The 26,399-nt window shown below is 40.7% G+C and overlaps 1 protein-coding gene across 9 annotated transcripts in view; it reads left to right on the top strand.

The window, feature by feature from the left end:
• NRF1 (nuclear respiratory factor 1) overlaps positions 1–26,399 on the top strand; it is a 149,161-nt gene that overhangs the window by 80,093 nt on the left and 42,669 nt on the right. For all 9 annotated transcript variants that reach the window (XM_050782538.1, XM_050782542.1, XM_050782535.1 and 6 more), the window contains 3 exons: positions 18,030–18,188; positions 19,322–19,519; positions 20,414–20,515. In XM_050782538.1, the coding sequence (XP_050638495.1) occupies positions 18,030–18,188; positions 19,322–19,519; positions 20,414–20,515 (459 nt within the window). The remainder of the gene's footprint in view (positions 1–18,029; positions 18,189–19,321; positions 19,520–20,413; positions 20,516–26,399) is intronic.

Here is a 26,399-nt window from a genome sequence, read left to right as displayed (position 1 = left end):
TTTTCCTTATCTTATTCAGTCTTCAGCACCTTTTGACACAGTTGATTACTCCTTAAAGCATCTTCTCTCTGTCTGTTGACCGCACCCTCTTCTGAAGATCCTCATCCCTCACTAGGTGCTCCCCTCATCCCTTCTGGGGCCCCTCTTCCTCTTCTCACCTGATCATCGATATGCTGTTTTCACCCAGCTTATGTTCACTGTTAGATGTCTGGTCCTCACATGCCCCAAACAGAACCTTTGGTTGTTCCTACTCTGCACGCCACATCTGTTCCTCTCCAAGTGTTCCCCATATCAGTTAATGGAACTGCTGTCCATCTGGTTGCTCAAGTCTCAGCATGGAAGTAATCCTGATTTCCCTGTTTTGCCCTCTCCCTCCACAGTCCCCTGCCATCCTCCACATCTAATTCAGCATCAGGTCATGTCAGTTCACCTCTGAAATGTACTCTGACACTGGCCATTCTTCTCACTTCCCGTCAGCACCCAAGTCCAAGCCTTTAGCATCTCTTGTATAGCCTATCCACTGTGGTCTGCTGCAGTCCATTCTCCACATAGCCATCCTAGTAGTTTTTTAAAAAACTTACATCATGCAGGGTGTTGTAGCTCACGCCTGTAATCAAGAGGAGGATCCCTTGAGTCCAGGAGTTTGAGATCAGCCTGGGCAGCAGGCTGGAATTTTTTTTTTTTTTTTTTTTTTGTCTCTACAAAAAATACAAAAATTAGCCAGGGCATGGTGATGTGTGCCTGTAGTCTCAAATACTTGGAAGGCTGAGGTGGGAGGACCGTTTGGGCCCGGGAGGTTGAGGCTACAGTGACCCAAGATTGTGCCACTGCACTCTAGCCTGGGTGACAGAGTGAGATCCTGCCTCAAATAAATGAGTGAATGAATGAATAAATTTATTTATTTATTTAATTCAGGCCGTATCACTTCCTTGTTTAAGCCCTTTAATGGTTTTCCACTATTCCTAGAATCGAATTCAGACTGTGCTGTGGCCTGGAAGGCCCTATGTAATCTGGCCTTTTCCTGCCTCATCTTCTTCCCCTCAGTCACTGGGCTCCGGCCACTCTAACCCTCTTTTCCTCAAACACCCTGCATCCATTCTTTTGCTTTCGCTATTCCCTTTGCCTGAATATTGTTCTGCCAGATGATTGCATGATGGACTTTATCTTATTCAAAGTCTAGCTCAAATATCACCTCCTGAGACAAGCCTTTCTTGATTATCCCACCTAAATGAAGCTTTCTTCTTCCCCACCAAGACACTAATACATCCTCTGTGTTCTTGTCTGTGTAACACTTGTTACTACCTGAAATAATCCCATTTGTTAACTTGTATACTTATTTGTGGTCTCCCCAGCTAGAATTTGAGGAATTTAGTTTCTGTCGTTTACTTCTGTTCAGTATAGCTGCTCAGCCTCTGAAATAACATGTCATCTAAATAATAGTATCTGTTCAGTAAATGACTTCAGGGTTAGAGCAAAAATGAGTTAAGTGTAATGGTGGGGAACAGGATCGCAAGTCCCCTGGGCAGGTGTTGACCCAGTGCAGACGCTGATGCTGCTGCTCGGGGTGGCACTTTTATTTTTTATTCCATCTGAACCAGCAACTTGGTCTGAAGTAATACTACATTTTATAAATATAAACGTAAATAGTGATCTTTTGATTGTTGGATTCATAGCCCTTTCTGTGGACACTGGAAAGATCTCTAAATAATGGTTCAGAAAGGAAAGCATTATCTAAACCAAGCTTGCCCAATCCACATCCCGCAAGACGCATGCGACCCAGGATGGCTTTGAATGTGGCCCAACACAAATTCGTAAACTTTCTTAAAACATTATGAGATTTTTTGGCGATTTTTTTTTCTTTAGCTCATCAGCTATTATTAATGTTAGTATATTTTATGTGTGGCCCCAGATAATTCTTCCTCTAATGTGGCCGAGGGAAGCCGAAAGATTTGGCACCCCGATCTAAACTTTTCTTTACTGTCTTTTAACAGTTTCTGTTATTCTGTGTCTAGAGGCATTCTGACTGGTTCAAGTAAAGAAAACATAAAGTGAATTCTTTTTATCTGGTTGATGTAAAGAATCGACTCTGTCTCAGATGTAAAGTATATCTAAAACTGCCTAAGCCTTTGGTTTCGAATGCTGTGTTAGGTTAACTCCTCTCCTGTGATGGGTATTTGTTATTCTTTGTCACATTTGGTGTGCTAGGGTAAAACAGTCTGAGGTTTTGATTATATTAAATCATTGTGGATACTGGTTTTCATGAAATTGGCTAGTGGCCGCAGAAGTCAGCAAACAGTTTAGTTATTATCATTTTGGAGGTAAGACATTTGAAAGTGTTGTTTTCCATTTTTATCAAAACCACACTCGGTAGAGCTTGGTGTGCTGGTGAATGAGGAGCTGGATCTCAGTTGTCAAACGCATAGATGCGTTGCTGGAGGTGCACATTTTCTCTATCATATGCTCCCTCCTTCCCCTTCTTACCAAAGATGATGACTAAAAAGTCAAACATAACAAATAAAATAAAACAAACAAATGAGGAGGAAGAGGGAGCAGGATGATGAAAAACCCAGCTCCCAACTGAATGGGAATTTCCAAGTATTTGGATCCTGGCATTTTCTCCCCTCAACGTTTTATTGTTGTTTGTTTTCCTCAAATACTTTTTTCTTAATCTGAGCTAAATAGCTAGCTCGCTCTCTCTCTCTCTGTCTCTTTTTTTTTTTTTTTTTTCTGAGACGGAGTCTCGCTCTATTGCCCAGGCTGAAGTGCAATGGCGTGATCTCAGCTCACTGCAACCTCTGCCTCCCGGGTTGAAGCAATTATCCCACCTCAGCCTCCTGAGTAGCTGGGACTACAGGCATGCACCACCATGCCTGCCTAATTTTTTTGTATTTTTAGTAGAGTTGGGGTTTCACCATGTTGGCCAGACTGCTCGCCAACTGCTGACCTCAAGTGATCTGCCCATCTTGGCCTCCCAAAGTGCTGGGATTACAGGCATAAGCCACTGTGCCTGGCCAATAGCTCTCTTTTATAATTGATCCTAAAGACTTTCACTATTAATGGGAGTAAAAGGAGGGTTTTATTTCCACCCAAACCTAGATAGGCAAGGGTATGGGACTACAAGCAGTCTAATGCACTGTTAGTGGGAATGCAGATTGGTACACTTTCTCTAGAGGGCAGGTTGGTGTTGGCAATGCATATCAAAGTCTAAAAGGTGTATATCATGCCCTCCAATTAAACACAGATGTACATTGTTTATTACAGCATGTCTACAGTAGGAAAATTGGGAACAATGTGATTGGTTAAATTACGATAGTGTTTAGAATTTATATAGGAAGACGAGCAGCATAGCCCAAAAGAGATGATACAGTGAACTGTTAGACACTAAAAATGATGATTTGCTCTTTATTGCAGTAGAATAATATTTGTGGTATGTTAAATTAAAAAAAACTGTAAAGTAGCATTTTTTATATACTGTAATTTGAGGAGTTTAGGGCTTTACTTTTCAGTTTCTTTTGGGAGATTTTAAAAAAATTCTGGGAACACAGAATTGAGCTGATTTATCTCATTTTCTGTAACATTAACATAAAGTATGCCCCCCTCTGTGTGTATAGAACTTTGGAGGAGTGCACATATTAACACTGGGCACAGTGGCTCACATCTGTAATCGCAGCACTTTGGGAGGCTGAGGCGGGTGGATCACCTGAGGTCAGGAGAGCAGCCTGGCCAACATGGTGAAACCCTGTCTCTACTAAAAATACAAAAATCAGCCGGGTGTGTTGGCACGCCCCTGTAATCCAGCTACTCGGGAGGCTGAGGCAGGAGAATCGCTTGAACCTGGGAGGTGGAGGTTACAGTGAGCCCAGATCATGCCACTGCACTCCAGCCTGGTTGACAGAGCAAGACTCCGTCTCAAAAAAAAAAACTGATTGTAAAGTAGCATTTCTTATATACCGTAATTTGAGGGGTTTAGGGCTTTATTTTTCTGTTTCTTTTGGGAGATTTTTTTTTTTTTTTTAATTCCGGGAACACAGAATTGAGCTGATTTATCTCATTTTCTAAAACAATAACATAAAATGTGCCCGCATCTGTGTGTATAGAACTTGGAGGGATGTACATTAAAATATTAACACTAATTATCTATGCATGGTGGCATTATAGGTGATTTTCATTTTATCTAAATAAGCATGAATTGCTTTTATAATAGAAATACAAAAAACTATTTTCCTATTTTATATTAAACTTGAATTTTTTAAAGTGCAAAGTTAGGCCAAGCGCAGTGGCTCACACCTGTAATCCCAGCACTTTGGGAGGCTGAGGTGGGTAGATCACCTGAGGTCAGGAGTTCGAGACCAACCTGACCAACATGGAGAAACCCCGTCTCTACTAAAAAAATTAATAAATACAAAATTAGCCAGGCTTAGTGGTGCATGCCTGTAATCGCAGCTACTCGGGAGGCTGAGGCAGGAGAATCACTTGAACCCGGAAGGCGGAGGTTGCGGTGAGCTGAGATCGCACCATTGCACTCCAGCCTGGGGCAACAAGAGCGAAACTCCGTCTCAAAAAATATATAAATAAATAAATAAACAAACAAATAAAGTGCAAAGTTTGATAATGTTTCTGCTTTGTTTTGCCCAAAGATTATTTTTATTTATGTTAGCATGAAGATGTCAACATCTCTCTTTCCCCCCCTTATTTTCCTCTTAAATAGATACTTTGTGTTGGAAGGCACACTGCTAAGTTCTTTACAGGGGCATCTCATTTAATCCACCTTTGTGTGTGTGTGTATGTGTGTCTTGAAAATTCTTATTTTATAGTCAAGGAAGCAGAGCTCAGATATGGTTTATAGCCATTAAGAACAAGTACATTTTACTGGACATTAATTCTAGATTTCAGAACATACGGGTAATTTATGACTTCCTTGAAGTGATAAAATTCTAGAACTGTCAAACTGGACTGTAATAGAGATAGACTTGGGTTAACCAGACAGCTCTATTATCATCTTATCTGCACTTGATGGTATAGAGATGACTTGATATTGATGACCCTAACTTACAAATCTATATAGGATCCTAAGATACATTCTGAATCGTCTAAAGAGAGTAAATTATATTCAATATTGTTCTAATATTATGCGTTGCATTATTTTGTATCTTTACAAATGAGAAAGTTAGCATGATTTATTGGAAAGAATACTAACTCAGAGTCAGAAGATCTATTTTCTAGTCTCAATTCTACTACGTATAACCATGGTTCTCACTTTCATCTTCTGATGAAATACATGCCCTCCTACCTTAAGGAGTCAGAGGAAGAAAAATAAAATTTGGTGTAGGAAAATGTTTTGAAAACTAAAGCATCACACCAAGGTATTATTACTAATTATTAATGGTAATTATATGTATTGCCTATATTCATTTTTTAATAACCTGAACATACCATCTCTCAGCCATGCTTTATTAGAGAAAGTTCATGAACCAAGAATTTTAATTTTTCTCAACAGTTAAGTGGAACAATACAGCTGGCTTTTTTTTTTTCTTTTCCCTGGTGTCTACGAAAACAAAATATTTTTCAGATTGAAAATTGAGGCATAGGCCGGGCGCGGTGGCTCAAGCCTGTAATCCCAGCACTTTGGGAGACCGAGACGGGCGGATCACGAGGTCAGGAGATCGAGACCATCCTGGCTAACACAGTGAAACCCCGTCTCTACTAAGAAATACAAAAAACTAGCCGGGCGAGATGGCAGGCGCCTGTAGTCCCAGCTACTCGGGAGGCTGAGGCCAGAGAATGGCGTGAACCCGGGAGGCGGAGCTTGCAGTGAGCTGAGATCCGGCCACTGCACTCCAGCCTGGGCTACAGAGCGAGACTCCGTCTCAAAAAAAAAAAAAAGAAAGAAAATTGAGGCATAAATAGAAAATGAAATGTATGAAGGAAGCTAATGACAAATAGAACTTAGGGCTGCATTCATATTGCCAGTGCTTTTTAAAAAATCTTTTTTGTATAAAACTGTATTGTATTCATTATTCAGGTTGACTCTTTCAGCCAGTCTGCACTAAACATTTACTTTTCTTTTTTCTTTTCTTTTTTTTTTTGAGACAGTCTCACTGTGTCGCCCAGGCTGGAGTGAAATGGTGCAATCTCGGCTCACTGCAACCTCCACCTACTGGGTTCAAGTGATTCTCCTGCCTCAGCCTCCCCAGTAGCTTGGATTACAGGCGCAGGCCACCACGCTAGGTTAATTTTTTTGTATTTTTAGTAAAGACGGGATTTCACCATGTCAGGCTCATCTCGAATTCCTGAGCTTGGGCAATCTACCCGCCTTGGCCTTCCAAAGTTTTAGGTGTGGCTCACAGGTGTGAGCCACCGCACCCAGCCAACATTTGCTTTTTAAGAGAATTTTTTACTTGCCCCAAAACTCTCAAAATTGTCTCCTACACAGATAAAAATTGCACATAATGATGTCTGAAGTTCTGTGAGAACTAAATGCTCTGTTTTTTTAGGAAGCAGCTCTCTTGGGTTTTGGCTTTTGTCTTTTTTGTTTCGTTGAAAGTATGATTCTTTATTAGTAAATAGGACGTTTTACCTGAAAAGTTTCTGTTTTTACTATTATAACTATAGTAAGATTTTAAGTCTCTTGTTTTGGTGCCATGAGTTGGAATAGTCCTTATTTTGGCGGGGGCGGGGTGGGAGGTGGGTGTGCGTGTTAGAAAACTACATATGTCTGTGGTGTTTTTAGTAATTAAAATGAAAATTTGGATTTCGAATCACCTTTAAGAATAGTGGCTGGAACTTACTCTATACTTATTCCATATCTGTTTAGAATTGGAGGAGGTTGAGATAAAGCTTAGCAAAAGGGATCCTTAGTTTGGGGTAGGTTCTGCAACCCCAGAATTCATTCACAGTAAAGTCTCCTTTTTCAGATTTTGAAAGTCAGGTTAGCAAATTTGTTTTAGGATACTACAGACCAGGGCCTAGTGGATGGGCTAAGTCAGTGCCTCTCAAACTTCAGAGTGTGCAGCAGTCACCTGAGAAGTCGTGTTCAAATGCAGATTAGGAATCAGTAGGTCTGGAATGGGCCTGAGGTTCTGCCTTGCTGGTGAGCCCCCAGGTGATGTCAATGCTGCTGTTTCTCAGACTATGCTTTGAGTTCAAAGAATTGCGTAGCTTCTTGCAGAGTCTTTAAGCAATAATATGATTTTGCTAGTGGAAAATCAATTCTGCTCTTTACCAGACGTGGGTCCTATAGGCTTCTCTTGTTCTTGGGAGGTGGTAAATCTCTTTGGAATCTGTATTGGAAGACATCCAGGCATATATTATAATTCTAAAAGAAGCATCACTGGAAAGACCTGGGCAGTATTATTGATTAAAATCCACTCTTCTTTCCCTTCTCCCTTCCCTCACCTTCCTTGAACTTACTGCCCTCCTCTTACTGTCACTGGGGCAATCTTTGTTGCTTTAATATTCCCATGGCTTGATGATGCAACAGGATAGTAATTTATAGCAGTTTCAGGTAAACCTTCTGAAATGTTCAGCACAGTGCTTGCTTCATTAGGAAGGAGTTATTCACAAGGCTTTAGAGATGTTTTACTTAGAAAACAGCCAGTCAGTTATCTGCTTAAGTTTTTTGAGAGTTTTGTTCTGTTTTGAAAAAAACATAGGTCTCACCTCTTCTACTCAAAAAGTAGAAAACATTATGCTGATTGAAATAAGCGGGACACAGAAGGAAAACATTGGGTGATTCTACTTATATGAGGTATCTAGAGTGGGCAAAATGATAAAGATAGAAAATAGAAGTGGCCAGGCGCGATGGCTCACGCCTAATACTGACACTTTAGAAGGCCAAGGCAAGTGGATCACTTGAGGTCTGGAGTTCGAGACCAGCTTGGCCAACATGGTGAAACCCTGTCTCTACTAAAAATTTTTTTGTATTATTTACAAAAAAAATAGCTGGGTATGGTGGCAGGTGCCTGCAATCCTAGCTACTGGGAACGCTGAGGCAGGAGAATCGCTTGAACCCGGGAGGTGGAGGTTATAGTGAGCCGAGATTGCGCCACTGCACTCCAGCCTGGTTGACAGAGCAAGACTCCGTCTCAAAAAAAAAAAAGAAAGAAAGGAAGGAAGGAAGGAAGGAAGGAAGGAAGGAAGGAAGGAAGGAAGGAAGGAAGGAAGGAAGGAAGGAAGGAAGGAAGGAAGGAAGGAAGGAAGGAAGGAAGGAAGGAAGGAAGGAAGGAAGGAAGGAAGGAAGGAAGGAAGGAAGGAAGGAAGGAAGGAAGGAAGGAAGGAAGGAAGGAAGGAAGGAAGGAAGGAAGGAAGGAAGGAAGGAAGGAAATATAAGTTACCAGGGACTATGGGGAGGTAGAAGTCAGGAGTTATTGTTTTAGTGGGCACAGAATTTGTTTGAGATGATGCTTTAAAAGTTCTAGAAATAGGCCAGGCATGGCGGCTTACACCTGTAATCCCAGCACTTTGGGAGGCCGAGGCAGGCAGATCACGAGATCCGGAGTTTGAGACCAGCCTGGCCAACATAGTGAAACCCCGTCTCCACTAAAAATACAAAAAATTAGCTGGGCATGGTGGCAGGTGTCTGTAATCCCAGCTACTTGGGAGGCTGAGGCAGGAGAATTGCTTGAACCCAGGAGGCAGAGGTTGTAGTAGTAAGCTAAGATTGCACCATTGCCCTCCAGCCTGGGAGACAGTGCGAGACTCCATCTCAAAAAAAAACAAACAAAAAGTTCTAGAAATAATGATGATGGTTATACAACATTGTGAACATATTTAGTGTCACTAAATGGTACATGTTAAAATAATAAATGTTATGTGTATTTTGCCATTGTTTAAAAAAAATTTTTTTGAAAAGAAGGACTGGATAAAAAGTATTTTAGTTTGGTGGTTCTCAAAATTGGCTGCATAATAGAATCACCTAGGGAACTTAAAATCCTAGTGCCCAGGCCACACTCCAGACCAATGAAGTCACAGCCTTCAGGGATGGGATCTAGGCATCTGCAGTGTTTAAACTCTCCAAGTGATTCCAGTGTGCAGGCAACTTTGAAAACCACTATGGTGGATCACAATTCCAAACTGCTTCTCCAGAATTTACTGGCAAAGCAGGTTCTTCTTACTGTCTGAAATTATCATAAAATGTTTACGTATATGATGTCTTGTCATGTTTAGTAGGCATGATGAGATTAAGAGAATATATATGGGCCAGATGTGGTGGCTCTTGCTTGTAATCCCAGCACTTTGGGAGGTCGAGGCAGGAGGATGGTTTGAGGCCAGGAGTTTTGAGACCAACCTGGGCAACACAGCAAGACCTCATCTCTACTAAAAATTTAAAAATTAGCTAGGCATGGTGGTGCATCCATAGTCCCACCTACTCAGGAGGCTGAGGTGGGAGGATCATTTGAGCCCAGGAGTTCAGGGCTGCAGTGATGAGTCATGATCACGCCACTGCACTTCAGCCTGAGCAAAAGAGCGAGACCTTGTCTCAAAAAAGAAAGGAAAAGAAAGAGAGAATATATACGTAACAAATAAAAACACTAGTTGTGTTCTTAAATAGAACATAGCATATTTCGAGTAAAGAATAAGGGTATATTCAGAAATACTAAAGAGAAGAAACTAGCCATATAAATTACTTACATAGGATACAACTGGACTAAGGAAATATTTGCAATTTATATGACAGAATTAATATCCAGAGCAGATTAACATTTTCTTCATATTCATAAGATAAAGATAATTAGAAAAATAAGCAAATGTTATAAGCAGTTCACAGAAAGGAAAAATAACCAGTAAACATATAAAAAGATTGTCAACTCACTGGTAATGGAAATTAAAATAAGAAACCATTTCCCCCATGTCAGATGAGCCAAAATAAGAAAACTTGATAGTAAGGCTGGGTGCAGTGGCTCATGCCTGTATCCCAGCACTTTGGGAGGCTGAGGAGGGTGGATCACTTGAGGTCAGGAGTTCAAGACCAGCCTGGCCAACATGGTGAAACCCCATCTCTACTAAAAATACAAAACAATTAGCCAGCCATGGTAGCGCATGCCGGTAGTCCCAGCTACAGGTTGAGGCAGGAGGTTCACTTGAACCCGGGAGGCGGAGGTTGCAGTGAGCCGAGATTGCACCATTGCATTCCAGCCTGGGTGATAGAGTGAGACTGTCTCAAGAAAAATTTAAAAAGAGAGAGAAAACTTGGTAATAAAATGTGGAAGAGGTAATAAAATGTAGAAGAGGATGAATGGGTATTGTCTAGTACTCTTAGTGACAGTGGAATTGGCAAAGTCTTTCTGGAGGACAATTTGGCAGTGTATTAAAATGTTAAATCCATATACCCTTTAACCAGCAATTCCACTTTTCTGAATTTCTTTAACTGGTTAAAGGGTATATGGATTTAACATTTTCTGCTGAGTTTTCTGTGCACAAAGAAGCATGTACAAGCACTGTTTGTACAGCAAGAGAAACTGTAAGCAATCTAAATGTTTATCAGTAGGGGAATAGCTAAATAAAATGGAAATTCTATACCATGGATACTAGGCAACTGTTTTTAAAAATTATTGTAGTTGCACTACCATGAGAAGATCTCTATGACAAAATGTTGAGTGGAAAAAACAAGTTATAAAATAGTGTACAAACACAAAAATACATTTGTGTTTTTCTTTAATCGCATAAAACTGCCTTTCTAGCATGTATTTATGTAGATGTATAGAATCTGGCCTAGAAGGAAGGCTGTTCATCAGACTCATGCCTCTGGACAGGAGACTGGATTGAGGGAGAATAGATGGCAAAGAGGACTTTGACTTTACCTATATTATTTACATTTTTGTACAGAAGAGTACAACAAGCATAAGGTAACAGAAACTAACCAACCTGTGTTCTTCAAAGAGAAAGTAGGACTTTAAGAGCATTTTGATTAATGAGAGGGAGAAAGTTTGATAGGTTGGGGGTGCCGAGATACAGAAGCAGAAGTCTTGACTTGAGAGAGGAGTCTAAATGAGTGCCTTCATTGGCTGGCCTTCAAATTCACTAATTCTGAAGTTAGGTTCATCTTTTCTCCAAATTTGCTCTTCTTGTGTTTTCTATGGGAATGTGTTTTTAGGGGAAATGAGATTAAGAGAAGCCAGTGTTTCTGCTTGGAATGGTATTTCTGATAATAACCACCATAGTCATCTCTCTGAACAGAGATCAGTAGTACAAATAATTCCAAACATTGGGCAAATGAATCACTTTGCTTTAGCTCTTTAATGCCCTTTAGATATCCATTCAATTTTTTGTTTATTTGTTTTGTTTTGTTTGTTTTTTGAGACGGAGTCTCACTGTTGCCCAGGCTGGAGTACAGTGGCGTGATCTCGGCTCACTGCAAACTCTGCCTCCCGGGTTCACGCCATTCTCCTGCCTCAGCCTCTCCGAGTAGCTGGGACTACAGGCGCCTGCCACCACGCCCGGCTAATTTTTTTTTTTTTTTTTTTTTTTTTTTTTTTTTTTTTTTTTTTTGCATTTTCAGTAGAGACGGGGTTTCACCATGGTCTCTATCTCCTGACCTCGTGATCCACCTGCCTCGGCCTCTCAAAGTGCTGGGATTACAAGCGTGAACCACCGCGCCTGGCCTATCCATTCAAATATAATTGGGTCTGTCAGCCTGGACGGTAATAATTTTAAGTTAAAATAGTGTTGCCACAGTCTGAAAAATCTCCATTTTTCCTTCCCTGCTACATTCCTATTTTCTGTAGGCTACGCAAAACATAACCTTTCAGCATGATTTGCTTTCAACTGCCTTCTCTTAAAATTTATTATGCATTCTCTGACCTCTTCAGTAGAGGTGGAGGTAGCACATATGTTGGTTTGAAAGACCTGTTCTTGGTAATTGAGCCTAAATGGACATCAGGAGCCTCAAAATCCCTAGACTCAGGTAAATGCAGAGCAAAGATAGAGCGAACGAGAGGAGAGGGTATTTGGGGGATGTGTAAGGATAATGCATTGTTGGATAGCAAAGAATTAACTGAATTTACAAAGGAAATTTCTAGCATAGCAAGAATTTTTTTTAATTTTGGTTGGATTAGACGTTTTAGAGTTTTAGAGAACCTTTTATTTTAAACCTATCTGTGGTTTCCACATAATCTTTACTTTTCACTGACACGGGCATGAATTTGATATCCTTATCTTTGCTGATTGTCCCGGGAAGTGGTAGTATTTTCTATTCTTTGCTGGTTTGGTGTGGCTTTACTGACCAAGCTAGGGTACCTTAGGCCCACCTAAAGCCCTAAATCAGAATGAGAGTCCAGGAAAGCTTGTTCCAGCCCAATTAAAGGACAGTCTGAGAGGTTAGGCTTTAGCTTTGCTGATCCTGTTGATTGTCTCCCTGTGGATTAAAGACAAACCTTCCTTAACAAGCACATCAAAAAGCTTTGGTTTCCAAAACTCTCCAGGACCAGTAATTAATTCAACGGGTAATGAGAGCACAGTTCCGAATTCTGGAAAGGAATCATTTAACTCTTCCTGTACTGGACTGCTAGTTTCCCTTTATTAATAGTCTCTTTAGCCTTAGCACTGTTTATTTGGGACAGTGTAAAAATAACCTGTAGGAAGATTGCCTTTTTCAATGAAGTCAAATCATCTCTTAAGCATTTAAAAGTAAAAAATACCCTTCATTCCCAAAATGTACACACCTGAAAAACAAACTCTTATAGTAGAAAATACCTTTTACTTCTTTTGGTATAGGGGCAAATTTTATATGCTTGATAATTAGCACTTTTAAGAGCTATGATCTGCTCCTGAATTAGAACTTGTATGCCAGCAGCTGATTTCACTCTGGTTCCATTTTTTGACTTGATGGGGTTTCAGCCTGTGGAAGTAACCTTCTTTTTGTACTGTTTCTGTGTCTCCTGCTTCTCATATTAGCCTCTGGGATCATCTTCCTAGGAATTTGAAACATTTCTCATCCAGAGATTTCTAGCACATAAATCATCTTTGAAAAGTTTCCCAGTTCTGTCTTTCCTCTAATTATGGTTACCTTTTTTTCTGACAATTTCCATTAGTAATCTGCTTGTACATTTCCCCCACCCCTTTTTTTAATTGAGGGGAGAGAAAGAGCGCATGTGCGAGAAGGAACTGCTTATATTAATACAAATTTTTAATGCTCAGGGACCCAGCAGAACAATGCACCTAAACTTCCTGTACATTGTGGGTGTGTTAGTAATAGCTTGCTTGCTTCAAAGCAAATAATTGGTCCAAATGGTCAATTTGTTCCTTCTTAGTTCTAGCACCCTTTATTTCTCATCCTCAACCTTGTTTCAGATACATATAAACTCATTCTTCTGCCACCTCTGCTTTTTTCCACTTTACCCATCGTTGAAAAACTAACGATGAATGTCTTTATGTACATTACAGTGTGTTCAGTATTAGTAAACTGTTTCAGAAAGCTAGCTATTTGTTTGCATTGGGGGAATAAATTCCCTATTTTCCCTGATTTAAAAGTAAAATCTTATTTATCTTTTAAATATTTCTTTTTGGCAAATGGTCACATTTAGACTTGATAGAAACTTAATATAGATTGAGTACTGCCTGCCCGAAATGTTTGGGTACGTCGGATTTCATAAATTTTTTGATTTTTTTAACATTTGCATATACCTAGTGAGATATCTTGGAGATGGCACCACGATCTAAACACAAAATTTATTTGTGTTTTATATACACCTTATGCATGAAATAGAATTTTGACTGTGACCTGTCACTTGAGGTCATGGGTGGAATTTTCTACATGTGACTCTTGAAACATTCCAGATTTCAGATCTTCAGATTAGGGATGCTCAACCTGTAGCAGATTAAGGATTAAAACTGTGCTGGATTAAAGCCATGATGTTTCTGAGTCCTTATTTGTTTTACATTTAGAGTAGTTTTATTTAATAGATTTGAAGAGTGGATGCTTAAAGCATCTACTTTTTTAAAAAAAAGAACAATTTTTTCTTATTATAAAATCAGAATTATCAATCAGTTGCCAAAGAGCTATGATGCACCTAAATTTTATAACAAATTAAACTCTAAATTTTAGAACAAAAGTTATGAATACTGTAGAAGTTGCTGAAAAAAGGATGGCTTGATGACTAAGGTAATAATAATAAAACTGCTATTAATTAATATGCCTGCTATCTCAGCCTCTTAATTGACACTGTATATTTGCTATTATTACTATTTTACAGATGAGAAAATTAAGATTCAGAGCCAACTCTGAGCCTTTTGTTTTGTTTTGTTTTGTATTTTTGAGATGGAGTCTTGCTCTGTCACCCAGGCTAGAGTGTAGTTGAGCAATCATAGCTCACTGCAACCTCAGCCTCCTGGGTTCAAGCGATTCTCCTGCCTCAGCCTCCCGAGTAGCTGGCAATACAGGTATGTGCTACCATGCCTGGCTAATTTTTGTATTTTTAGTAAAGATGGTGTTTCACCATGTTGGCCAAGTGGGTCTTAAATTCCTGACCCCAGGGAATCCGCTCGCCTTGACCTCCCAAAGTGCTGGGATTACAGGCGTGAGCCACGGTGCCCAGCCCTTGTGTTCTTTTTGGTAGAAAGAGGTAACTTAAGAGAAGTGAAGCTGAGTGCAATGACTCACACGTGAAATCCCAACACTTTGGGAGGTCGAGGCAGAAGGATTGCTTCAGGCCAGGAGTTTGAGATCAGCCTGGGCAACATTGGGAGACCCCTTCTCTACAGACAAAAAAAAAAAAAAAAAGAAAGAAAGAAAAAGAAATAGCTGGGCATAGTGGCATGCACCTTTAGTCCCAACTACTGAAGGCTGAAGCAGGAGGATCCCTTAAGCCCTGGAGGTTGAGGCTGCATTGAGTTGTGTTCATGCCACTGCACTCCAGCCTGGACCACAGAGCAAGATCTGAGAGAGAGAGAGAGAGAGAGAATGAAAATGGATGAATAGTTAGTATATGAGAGAGAGAGATAATGAATGAATGAATGAATGAATAGTTAGTATATGTTCCACAAAGAATGTAGGACTTTCTGGGCACTAAAGAATGAGTGGTATAGTAGCATGGAAAGTAGTCCAGCAAGGGGACAGAACAAAGGCAGAGAAGCAGGAATGGGCTTAGTAGTTCATAAGACAGTGCAGAGACTTGTCTGATGGAGGACCAAGGCTGAGTGGTGGGAATTAATGGAAACTGATTGTAGTGTGAAGCCAGATTGTAGTGGGTCTGAAAAGCTGGGCAGAAGGATCTAGTTTAGTTGCCGTCGTTAAAAGACATTTGAAGGTGTTTTGAGCATTGGAGCTATGTAGGTAACATTTAGGAAAATCTCTCCAGCAAGGATATGTGGGAAGAAGGAATGAAGGGAGAACTTGGAGTTCCCCAAGAAAGCCAACTAGAAGGATGCACTAGCCTTGGGCCAGAAAGTTAGAATAAAGGTGGGGCTGGAGAAGAAGGGATAGACACCAGAGACATTTCAAAGAAAACAAAAGAATCGGACTTGCAATGCGTGACTAGATAAGTGTTGAAGGAGAAAAGTAAAGATAACTTTGACATTTTTAGTTTGAGTATCTGGGGAAAGGGTGGTTTTCTACTTGCTAAGATAAAAAAGTTGAGAAGACAAGTAGATTGGAGAGAGGGTAGGATGGGGTTTAAGTGAAGAGGCTGATGCTGAGGCCAGCTTTCAAGTAACATTGAGTTATTGGAACTCAGCTGGAAGGCCTGGTGGGAGAGCCAAAGCAAGACTTGAGGATGAAAGGTGTCCACGTGACCCAGAACTGAGGAGCATAAAGAACTATTGGTGCAAATAGGGTGAGGCGTCAGAAGTGAAGTGATCACCAGAATTAGGGAATATATAGGGTTCCAGGTAGATCTGAGCAGACTCTATCAGTCTAGTATTTTCCACAGTGAATGCTTTCTGGCCACTTTAGGATTTTTGTTTTGTTTGTTTGGTTTAAGACAGGGTCTTGCTCTGTCACCTGCTTTAGGGTTTTTGTTTTGTTTTGTTTCGAGACAAGGTCTCACTGTGTCACCCAGGCTGGAGTGAAGTGGCACCATCATGGCTCGCTGCATCCTTGACCTCCTGGGCTCAGGCGATCCCCCTGCCTCAGCCTCTCCAGTAGCTGGGACTATAGGCACGTGCCACTGTAGCTGACTGAGTTTTGTATTTTTGGTAGAGACAGAGTCCCACTGTGTTGCCCAAGCTGGGCTCGAACTCTTGGTCTCAAGCAGTCTGCCTCCCTGAGCCTCCCAAGGTGCAGGGATTACAGGCGTGAGCCACTGTACCCAACCCACTTTAGGATTTTGTTAATTTAGAATTATTTAGCCTTCTCATTTCATTTTCTCCAGACTGTCCTAGGTATGAATATAAATAATTCTCCTCTTTGGAAACTGTTAATGATGTTCAAAGAAAAGGGAGTTTATGAAAGTCTGTATCAGTTTATTTAATCTACACCTCTGAGAAAGCCTTTTTTTTTTTTGACATGAAGAAGTATAAAATATTGTGTGTGAAGATTAAGCCCTTTCCTGCTCTGTGTATTTGAGCCTAGAAAAAGACACACTCCCAAGAAATTAGAATAAAGGGAAAAATGACTTTGAAATGTACTTTCTTAAAATAACTGAAGTAATGACCGCATGAGCCAGCTGATGGGTTTTTAAATGGATACGTTTCTATCAGCCTGCTGCTTGATGCCAGAGCCAAATATATATGGAGTATATTATATCATATCCTGTAGGCAGGAGACTGTCGGGGGCATTGGGGGACTTAGAGGTGAAGTGGCAGGCTTGGCACAGGACTTAACAGCATGACTACAGTCAGCCAGAACTTTATTAGGTAAACATTACTGATTGGGTTCCTGGTTCCCTGTTATGTAACAATCTGTATCATCTTTTCATAAAATAATATCTAATATGTATTATAAGAATGATGAGAACACCTGATATTTATAGAAATCTTTAATAATAAAGTGTTGCTATACTCATTCTCTCATTAATACTTAAGTATTCCCATTTCAGTTTTTTTCTTATTTTACTTTGTAACTATAAATCCACGCCCCTGAGTCTGATTGATTGCTAAAAGTGGCCTCTTTTTGGTTTTCAACTGCAGGGGCAATATGGATGCATCCTTAGTTGCAGGATGCTACTTATCTCTGGAGTGCTGTAGACCTCCAGGTGAAAGGGAAACAGTAGGTCTGGGAAGGAGGCATAGACCATAACTTGATAAACTGCTTTTCTTGCCAAAAGTCATTATCAGCGATTAAGAATATTCACAAAGTAGACCCTCCCCCAGCACACACAGAGTGTGGTTACTATGCCAGGAAATAAGAATGGCAGTTGTCTTTGTGGTTTAAAACCTGTTTGGTCTGGATTTGATTTGTAAAATAAATCTGAATGAAGTCCATAATGCATTTAAATTCGCACATGTTTTACTATGTCTATATGTCAGACTCATGGACAGTGGCCTAGCTTACTGGAAAATTTCTAGAAGAGTTTTAGGGTTATTTTCCCTTTTTACTAAGTTAAAGGCTGTTTATTTTCATATATTTTATAATCAGCCACCTTATTGAATTCTCGTATTGTTTATAGTAGTTTTTCATTTGATCTCTTCGGAATTCTCTAGATATAAAGTTACTTCATCTATAAATAATATTTATTTTATCAGTTCACCTGTTATTTCTCTCTTATCTAATTGCATTGATTCCTACTTCCAGAACAGTGTTGAAAACACCGTGAGTTTGGCACCTTACATGCATGAAAACTAGAAGGGAAATAAGCCATAGTACCAGTAATATCTTGGGAAGCAGAAATTAAATTTAGGGGCAGATATTCTTACTCTTATAGGAAGAAGTCTACAAAATGCAGCCTAAGGTGCACTTTACCAATATATTTATAATTCTCAACCACCCATGGAGATAGAGAAACCTATGGAAAACAGCGGGTTTTCATCAGTCACATCTTAAATTCTCTGGGACCTTCCCAGAAACCTCTCTGTTTTATAAGGTTAGAATTTAAGGGGTCATAAACACACCCCAGATGTCTTTCATGAATATTGATGACCATACTGTTCTCTTCCAGGCCCAGCTTCGGGCATTTATCCCAGAGATGCTCAAGTACTCCACAGGTCGGGGAAAACCAGGCTGGGGGAAAGAAAGCTGCAAGCCCATCTGGTGGCCTGAAGATATTCCCTGGGCAAATGTCCGGAGTGATGTCCGCACAGAAGAGCAAAAGCAGAGGGTGAGAATTCCTCTGACTGAGTTACCTGATTGCTTTTCCATCCTAAATCAACCACTTCAATTTTTGTCATTTCTACATCTTGTGCTAAAAAGTCTTTGTGTAATGTTAAGCCTGTCCCTCCGAAGACTAATGTTCTTTGATTTATAGCTTTTTCCATTTGTCGCTCCATCACTATACTGTAAAGAGAAGACTAGGGTGGATTCATGAATTTAAACTGTGTCTTTGGGGTTGCCTTTTGGAGCAGTTTTAATTTTATGAAGTGCTTGGGAACGTCAAAGAAACTCGAAGTAAAAGTATTAATCACTTGAACACTTAGAAATGCTGTTATTTCTGGTTACTAAAAATCATTGTTGAACAATGTAAATATGGAATTAGAAGGATATGAAGTCTGCCAGCTGAGCCTGCTAATAACAAAACTTTTAGAAGACTAAACTACATATCATTCCTTACTCTTTTTTTGCGTATTTTTCTTTTCTTTTTTTTTTTTTTTTTTTTTTTTTTTTTTGTGAGACAGAATCTCACTCTTGTTGCCCAGGCTGGAGTGCAATGGCGCGATCTTGGCTCACTGCAGCCTCTGCCTCCCAGGTTCAAGCGATTCTCTTGTCTCAGCCTCCCGAGTAGTTGGGATTACAGGCGTACGCCACCACGCCTGGCTAATTTTGTATTTTTAGTAGAGACGGGGTTTCTCCATGTTGGTCAGGCTGGTCTCGAACTCCCGACCTCAGGTCATCCTCCCTCATCGGCCTCCCCAAAGAGCTGGGATTACAGGCGTGAGCCACCATACCCGGCCGTGTATTTATTTTTCATTTAGCTTGGAAGTTTACTGAGAATCTTAATATGCCATTCTAGATCAGAATAATCTTTCTTTGCAAGAAGTTTAAGAGTTTGGCCTCAGGTTGGAATAGGGTGTAAACTAGACTTTGATCAAGAAGAAACCAATGAGAAGGCCTCTTTGATACTTCGTACTCAGCTTCTTTCTACCAGAACCAGTCTGTGGGAAATAATCCTAGGAGAGTTTATAAGAGGTTTGGTTTGGTTTGATTTGATAAAGAAGTAGCTGCTTATTGCATATTGGGACTAAATAACCAAAGTTCTTTGTGGCTTACTGTGCTTTTCCCGTCATTTGGTGACAGGTTTCATGGACCCAGGCACTACGGACCATAGTTAAAAACTGTTATAAACAGCATGGGCGGGAAGACCTTTTGTATGCCTTTGAGGATCAGCAAACGCAAACGCAGGCCACAGCCACGCACAGTATAGCTCATCTCGTACCGTCACAGACTGTCGTCCAGACCTTTAGTAACCCTGATGGCACAGTCTCACTTATCCAGGTGAGTAAACCTGAGGGCTACCAGACTGTGGCTTCTGAGATGGATCAGTGGGCACCTCACCTCAGACTGGGGAGAGTTTCCTTTGTGCGACTCTTGTATGAACTTTATATAGCTCCCCACCATCTTCCTACCTGAAATTGATTCCTGAAGAATAGTTTAAATTCTTTGCATTTGCTAAATACAGAGCTATGAGTAGCTTCCTGGACATTTCCAAAACAAAGCGCTTTTAAAGGGCTCTTTTTTTTTTTTGAGACAGGATCTCTCTATGTCATCACAGCTCACTGCAGGCTCAACCCCCCGGGCTCAAGTGATTCTCCCACCTCAGCCTCCCAAGTAGCTGGGACTACAGGTGTATGCCACCAGGCCTGGCTGACTTTTTTTTTTGGTAGAGACAAGGCCTTTCCATGTTGCCTAGGCTGGTCTCAAACTCCTGAACTCAAGCAATCCTCCTGCCTCGGCCTCCTAAAATGCTGGGATTACAGATGTGAGCCACCATGCCTGGCCTTAAAATGACTTCTGTTTTACAGTTTCACTGTCAGTGATCAGGGAATATTCCTTCTGAATGACCTCTTCTGAGGTAAAACACAATTTGTTGATTGGGAACCTCTGAAGTTCCAATTGGGGTGAGAATAGAAAGTTGGTTGACCGACACTGGGCATGGATGTGGCAGTGGGATAGCTCTTCTCATATCGATTTATTTGGTTGAAGTAAAATTCTGAAACTCATGATAGTCTCTGAACTATAATTTTAGTGAATATGATTTTAGATTTCACATCATAAGACATATTCATTGTTATCTGCGCTAAATTTGGGATTAAAGGAGTCTTAGCTTCTGAGTAAAGAAGTGGAAGGATCCATCCAGCGACACTTATCACTTTCCATATTTTTTTTTAGGTTGGTACGGGGGCAACAGTAGCCACATTGGCTGATGCTTCAGAATTGCCAACCACAGTCACCGTTGCCCAAGTGAATTATTCTGCCGTGGCTGATGGAGAGGTAAGAAAGAGATTCTGTCTGCATCTTCTCAAATACTTGAATGTATAATGAGGGAGAAGCAAAGGTCCAGAGGATGGAGTAGCCTGCATGTCTGCAGCACTCGTTCATTTAAACCTTTTGAACATGAAACCATGAAAGTTTTGGAAAGTGTCTTATGCTATGTGTATTAATTGTAACAATTAAGATTCATGGATTAGTATGACTCAAACCCAACTGTCAGGAACTTAGAATTTTACGTTTGAATGTATAGCATTTGGTATTATACACAATATGAAGGGATTATCCCTTTAGCATTTTTATGCTGTGAATCCCAAAGAATTTCATCTTTGGTCTTTATGAAAAAAAGAATGATGCATTAAAACTGGAATTAAGGGAAGCCTTCTTTGAAGGGATAAATATGTTTGCAAGTCAGTAACATGATTTATTACATTTTAAATATGCCTTTGAAGATTTCTTAGGAGAATTCTTCCTTAGCAAAATTGGGATAATTATGGGACGTTAACCTAAAGACAGCCAACCTTTATTGATCACTTGGTGGGCTAAACACTCGACCCTATGAAGTGTAAGTTCCATTATCATCTTCACTTTAGAGATGATGATTCGCTTTAGAGCTTACATGATTTGCCCAAAGTCCCAGAGCAGTGTTGAAGCTGGATAATGAATTGACAAAAACATTACCTAGGCTCTGAGACATTGGTGAAGATTCAACAAGTGAAGGAGGGGGTTTGTTACGTCACCATGAGTGTTTCCCTTGAAGATACTGATGTGGTGTCCTGAAGTTTGAAAAATAGCCAACAGATCATCGAAGAGCAGTATCAGAAATAAAGCTAAAAGTGTTATCTCACCCTTGTTGAGAGCCATGGCGCATTTCGCCTTAGAACACCACAAAGTCACTTTCATATGTGCCCCTCAGGAGACGGGGAGAACTGGCAAAGGCTGCATGGCTGGGAGATGGAGGGAGAGTGCACCACAGGCTCCTTGGCCAGCCTGCATGTGCCGAAACCCTGTATAGCTACAGCTGTGTGGCGTTGATTTGCACAGGATCCTTGCCCTCATGGGACTCCAGTCTAGTGAGGAAGAGAGAGAGGTCTACGTGAACGACCTGTAGCCTTGCTGTAAGGGATGCTGCAAAGCATATGTACCTCCTTTCCACCTAAGGAGCCTGGGAAAGTTTGGGACACTGAAAAACTTGGTTATTGGGTGAGGAAAGGTGAAGGTTGACAGAACACTTACTTTCTAAGTACATAAACATCATTAAAGGATATGGATTAGCAAAGCAAAGAATTTGTCAGGTCCAGAACACTAGAACGAGATGACACTCCTTAAAGTCTGAAAGAAGTGGAAAAGACAACAAGGGGTAGAGTTAGAAGATGTGTTAGTTTTTGGCTTAGACAAAGTGTTATCAACCGTATCTCTCTACTGAATGTTTCTTGGTACTATTTAAAGAAAGTAACTTTGTTTCCTTCTCTATAAAAATTTTGTTTTTGACACATAATATTTATAACATATTTATGGAGTTGTGTTTCTTTCTTTCCTTTTTTTTTTTTGTTTTTTTTGTTTTTTTGTTTTTTTGAGACGGAATCTCACTCTGTGGCCCAGGCTGGAGTGTAGTGGCATGATCTCACCTCACTGCAACCTCTGCCTGCCGAGTTCAAGCGATTCTTCTGCATGCACCACCATGCCCAGCTAATTTTTGTATTTTTAGTAGAGATGGGGTTTCACCATGTTGGCCAGGATGGTCTCGATCTCTTGACCTCGTGATCTGCCTGCCTCAGCCTCCCAAAGTGCTAGGATTACAGGCGTGAGCCACTGCACCCGGCCAGAGTTGTGTCTCTTAAATACTTCTCTGGGACTAAGTCTAAGAAATATACTTTGCTAAATAACATACAAAAGTAATCAACATATTCAAATATTCATAGAAAATATTTTTTAAATCTCAGTTGCATATGTCTGGCTTTTCTGGCACACTAACATCATTGTTAAGCCAGCTATTGTGGAGGTTGCTGAATGACATATATAAAGTTTTTATAGCCTTTTGGTAAATACCTGGATTCAGTCAGATGAAAAAAAATACTCTTAACTCTTCCTACACTTCCAGTGAAATGAAAATGACATAAAGAGAGGAAGCATAGGTTATGTCAGAAAGTGACATGTTTAGATTATATTGTGTTTCCGTTTGCCGTCTGATTTCTCTTAGATGTTGACATAGTTGTTAGTGTCTTAGCTTTGAACCATAAGAACTGTAATGACTCTAATATTTCTCTGAAGTGGGCTATATAAGGCCACATCGATGCCAGTGTAGACACTGTATCAGGTGACTCAGTAGAAACAGCCTTTTTGCTTGGTCTTTGGTCTTTTCTCCCATGGGGCAGAAAGTATAACAACAAACAGTGCCTATACTTTTAGAAGTTGTGTGGTCATTTTGTTATCCCAGCCTTCCCAGTGAGAGCTCTCACCATTACCACACTGTCTTCAGCGTCTGGTTATTTATGGAAAGGGTCATTTGGGGGCCTGCTGAGCTGAGAATACTCAGTAATCTGAGTAATTACAGAGCAACAAACTCTATAGCCTTAAGCAGTTGAAAATTAATTAGTGACACAGAACAAGTTACATAGACTTTTTTGTTTGTTTGTTTTTTGACAGAGTCTTGCTGTCTCCCAGGCTGGAGTGCAGTGGCGCGATCTCGGCTCACTGCAAGCTCCGCCTCGTGGGTTTCCGCCATTCTCCTGCCTCAGCCTCCCGAGTAGCTGGGACTACAGGCGCCTGCCACCAGGCTGGCTAATTTTTTTGTATTTTTAGTAGAGACGGGGTTTCACCGTGTTAGCCAGGATGGTCTTGATCTCCTGACCTCATGATCCACCCGTCTTGGCTTCCCAAAGTGCTGGGATTACAGGCATGAGCCACCGCGCCCGGCCTACATAGATGTTTATAATTGAACAAGGAAAGAATTTCAAAATAATATGAAATAAACTATGTTGATTTTAAAACATACAGTTTTTATTTTGATGACATATTGAAAGACGCAGATGGGTTTGAGAATCCATTCTGCTGCGTGATAAGACCAGGTATTGGTGATATCAATTGCATTAGGTGTCAGAAAAGTCTAAATTTGAAATAGAATGGTATCTGTTGATAATAGTATATATAATTCTGTTAGAAGAAGAGAAAGCCAAAGTACAAAAACATTAGAGATGTGAATTTTAAACTGAGCCATTAATATATGTAACAGTTTTGAATTGCGTAACTCATTTTAGGTGTATTTTTATGGATGTCGATTTACCTTAAATATGGGCAGGCTGAATAACAAGTAGGAAAATACCAATAGTATTTTTCCATCCATCCCTTCAGTAAACAGTTTTTGAGCCCTGTGCCAGGCACTGTGGAGACTGTAGATAAAAGATAATAAAGACTCCCCTTTCCCTTAAGGTGCACATAGGTAGGTGGTAAAGAAAGGCAAAGAACAATTGCAGTGAGATAAGGGTCTAGTAGCAGCAACCCCAGGGTGCTGTGGAACAGCAGAGGAGAGGCCCTCATCTGGACTTCAGGGGAATGGAATTGTCTCAGGAAACACTTCCCAGAGGAAGCCCCTGAGCTTAGACTAGAGGGGTAACTAGCCAAACAAAGGAGAGGGATAGGAGTTCTACCCTGTCAAAGGGAGCAACACGTTCAGTGCATTAACTTGTGAAAGCGTGGAACAGCCACAGTTTGAAGGGCCTTATGGTAGAGGGGCTCTCTCAGAAATGCATAGTAACCAATGAGATATCTTCTGAATATCTTCCCCTCCCAGGGCTTGTGGCCCTTTCTTTGGGGAAGGGAATGCAACAAGAGCTTAAGTAAACACAGTTTAAGAAAGCGCTGAGACTCAGGAATAGGAAATTCCGAAGAGATGCTGGCACTTGAACTGATTTCTTGATCACCTGCTGTGTTTCTGATTAGAAATCTCTTCTCTGTTTCTCCTCCTCTTTTCTCTTCACTATTTACTGTCATTCCATGACATGTAATTTAACTTTCTTAAATTATACTGTATATGGCAGCATTCTAATGCTATTTTCACTACAAGTATAGTTGTAACTAAATGTGTCTGTAGTGACTTGCTGCCTTTGGAGTTTGAGGACTTGAGAGAGCCACACTGGACCAAGCTCAGGTGAGAACAGCAGCATGTGCCGGACTAAAATAGAGGGGCAGATCAGGAAACAGGAAGACCATTCCCTCGCAGTAGGCAACAGCACTGCCCAGCTTCAGTGGATGTTTTGAGTGGAATCATCAGCCACCTAAGAATTGATAGTACAGCTTGCCTCTTACACTGGCAGTGTTGGCAGTAATGTTCATTGGAGCAATGAGATGAAAGCAAGCAACCTTGGAAAACAAGAGCTTTGGAGTTCCTGAGGGGCAACTTTGCAGCTCTAGGATATCTCTGCCTCAGGAGTGATGGGCCCTGAAGGCTTGTTGGCACAATCCACTGCCCATGAGAACTCAGGGCAAACACGAAGGTAGCTCAAAGGAATGTCTCTTTCTCTGGGAGGCTTTTGGCAAACATTCTGAAAAGCATTATCATAATCTAAGTATGGTGATAGAACTAAAGCAGGAAGCATTTAAAATATCTACCTCCTAAAGCTTGGAGCACTTCCTTTGGAACACGGTAATAAGCAGGCACAAGATAACTACTCACCAGGCCCCAGCAATGTGAAGCAGGAATAGAAAGAGCTGCAGTAAGCACTGCTAAGGTCTTGAGTCCAGGAGTCCAAAGACATATACACCTGAGCTGATGGATCACCTGCCGTACTTCGGAATAGAAACTGCTTTTACTGCCCTTGCTACTTTTCAGTTTTGAGGGTGGATAATTAATCAACGAGTATTTATTGAGCAAAACAGACTGAAGTAACTAGATACAGGTATTCAGAACCAAGTCTCTAAACACAAAGAATTGTACTAAAATCAGTGGTTCTGTACCCCAGACCAGAGGGGACATTTGGCAATATCTGGAGACATTTTTTACTTTCCTGACTGGGGAGGGTGCTATTGGCAACTAGTGGGTAGAAGCCAGGATGCTGCTAACCATACTGCAATGCACAGGACAGCCCTACAACCAAGGATACCTGGGCCAAAATGTTAGCATGCCGAGACTGAGAGACTCTGTGTAGGCCTGGCAAACCTGGATTCTCGTGTACCCTATCACCAGAGAGTATGATTTTTGTTTTTGGGTTTTTTGCTGTGGGCAGTGGGAGAGTCTTCATAACTTCTCCCCTACTGAAAAGAAAGCAGTTTTTGCTACACTTTAAAAAATTAGTTTCTGAGTTTAGCAGTTTCCATCAAAATAAAAATGCAAAGTAAGTTTGATCCATAATTCTACCTCTAGGCATTTACCCTGTAAATAGACTCACATGTGATATACAAAGTATAATAGTATACAAGGATATTCATCACAGCACTGTTTGTTAATAGCAAAAGACTGTAAACCACCTAAATGTGCATTGAAAGATGACTTGTTAAATAAATGATGATGTTTTCTATATAATTCAATGCTTCCCAACACTTTGGGAGGTGGAGGCAGGTGGATCACCTGAGGTTGGGAGTTCAAGACCAGCCTGACCAACATGGAGAAACCCTGTCTCTACTAAAAATACAGAATTAACTGGGTGTGGTGGTGCATGCCTGTAATCCCAGCTACTCAGGAGGCTGAGGCAGGAGAATCACTTGAACCTGGAAGGCAGAGGTTGCGGTGAGCTGAGATCATGCCACTGCACTCCAATCTGGGCAACAAGAGCGAAACTCCGTCTCAAAAAAAAAAAAAAAAAAAAAAAAAAAAAAAAGCAATCCCATGCAACCATTCTTTTTTTTTTTTTTTTTGAGACGGAGTCTCGCTCTGTCGCCCAGGCTGGAGTGC

The sequence above is a fragment of the Macaca thibetana genome, chromosome 3 (genome assembly GCF_024542745.1).
Source record: "Macaca thibetana thibetana isolate TM-01 chromosome 3, ASM2454274v1, whole genome shotgun sequence".
Lineage (NCBI taxonomy): Eukaryota > Metazoa > Chordata > Mammalia > Primates > Cercopithecidae > Macaca > Macaca thibetana.
This window is presented reverse-complemented; position numbering and strand designations above follow the sequence as displayed.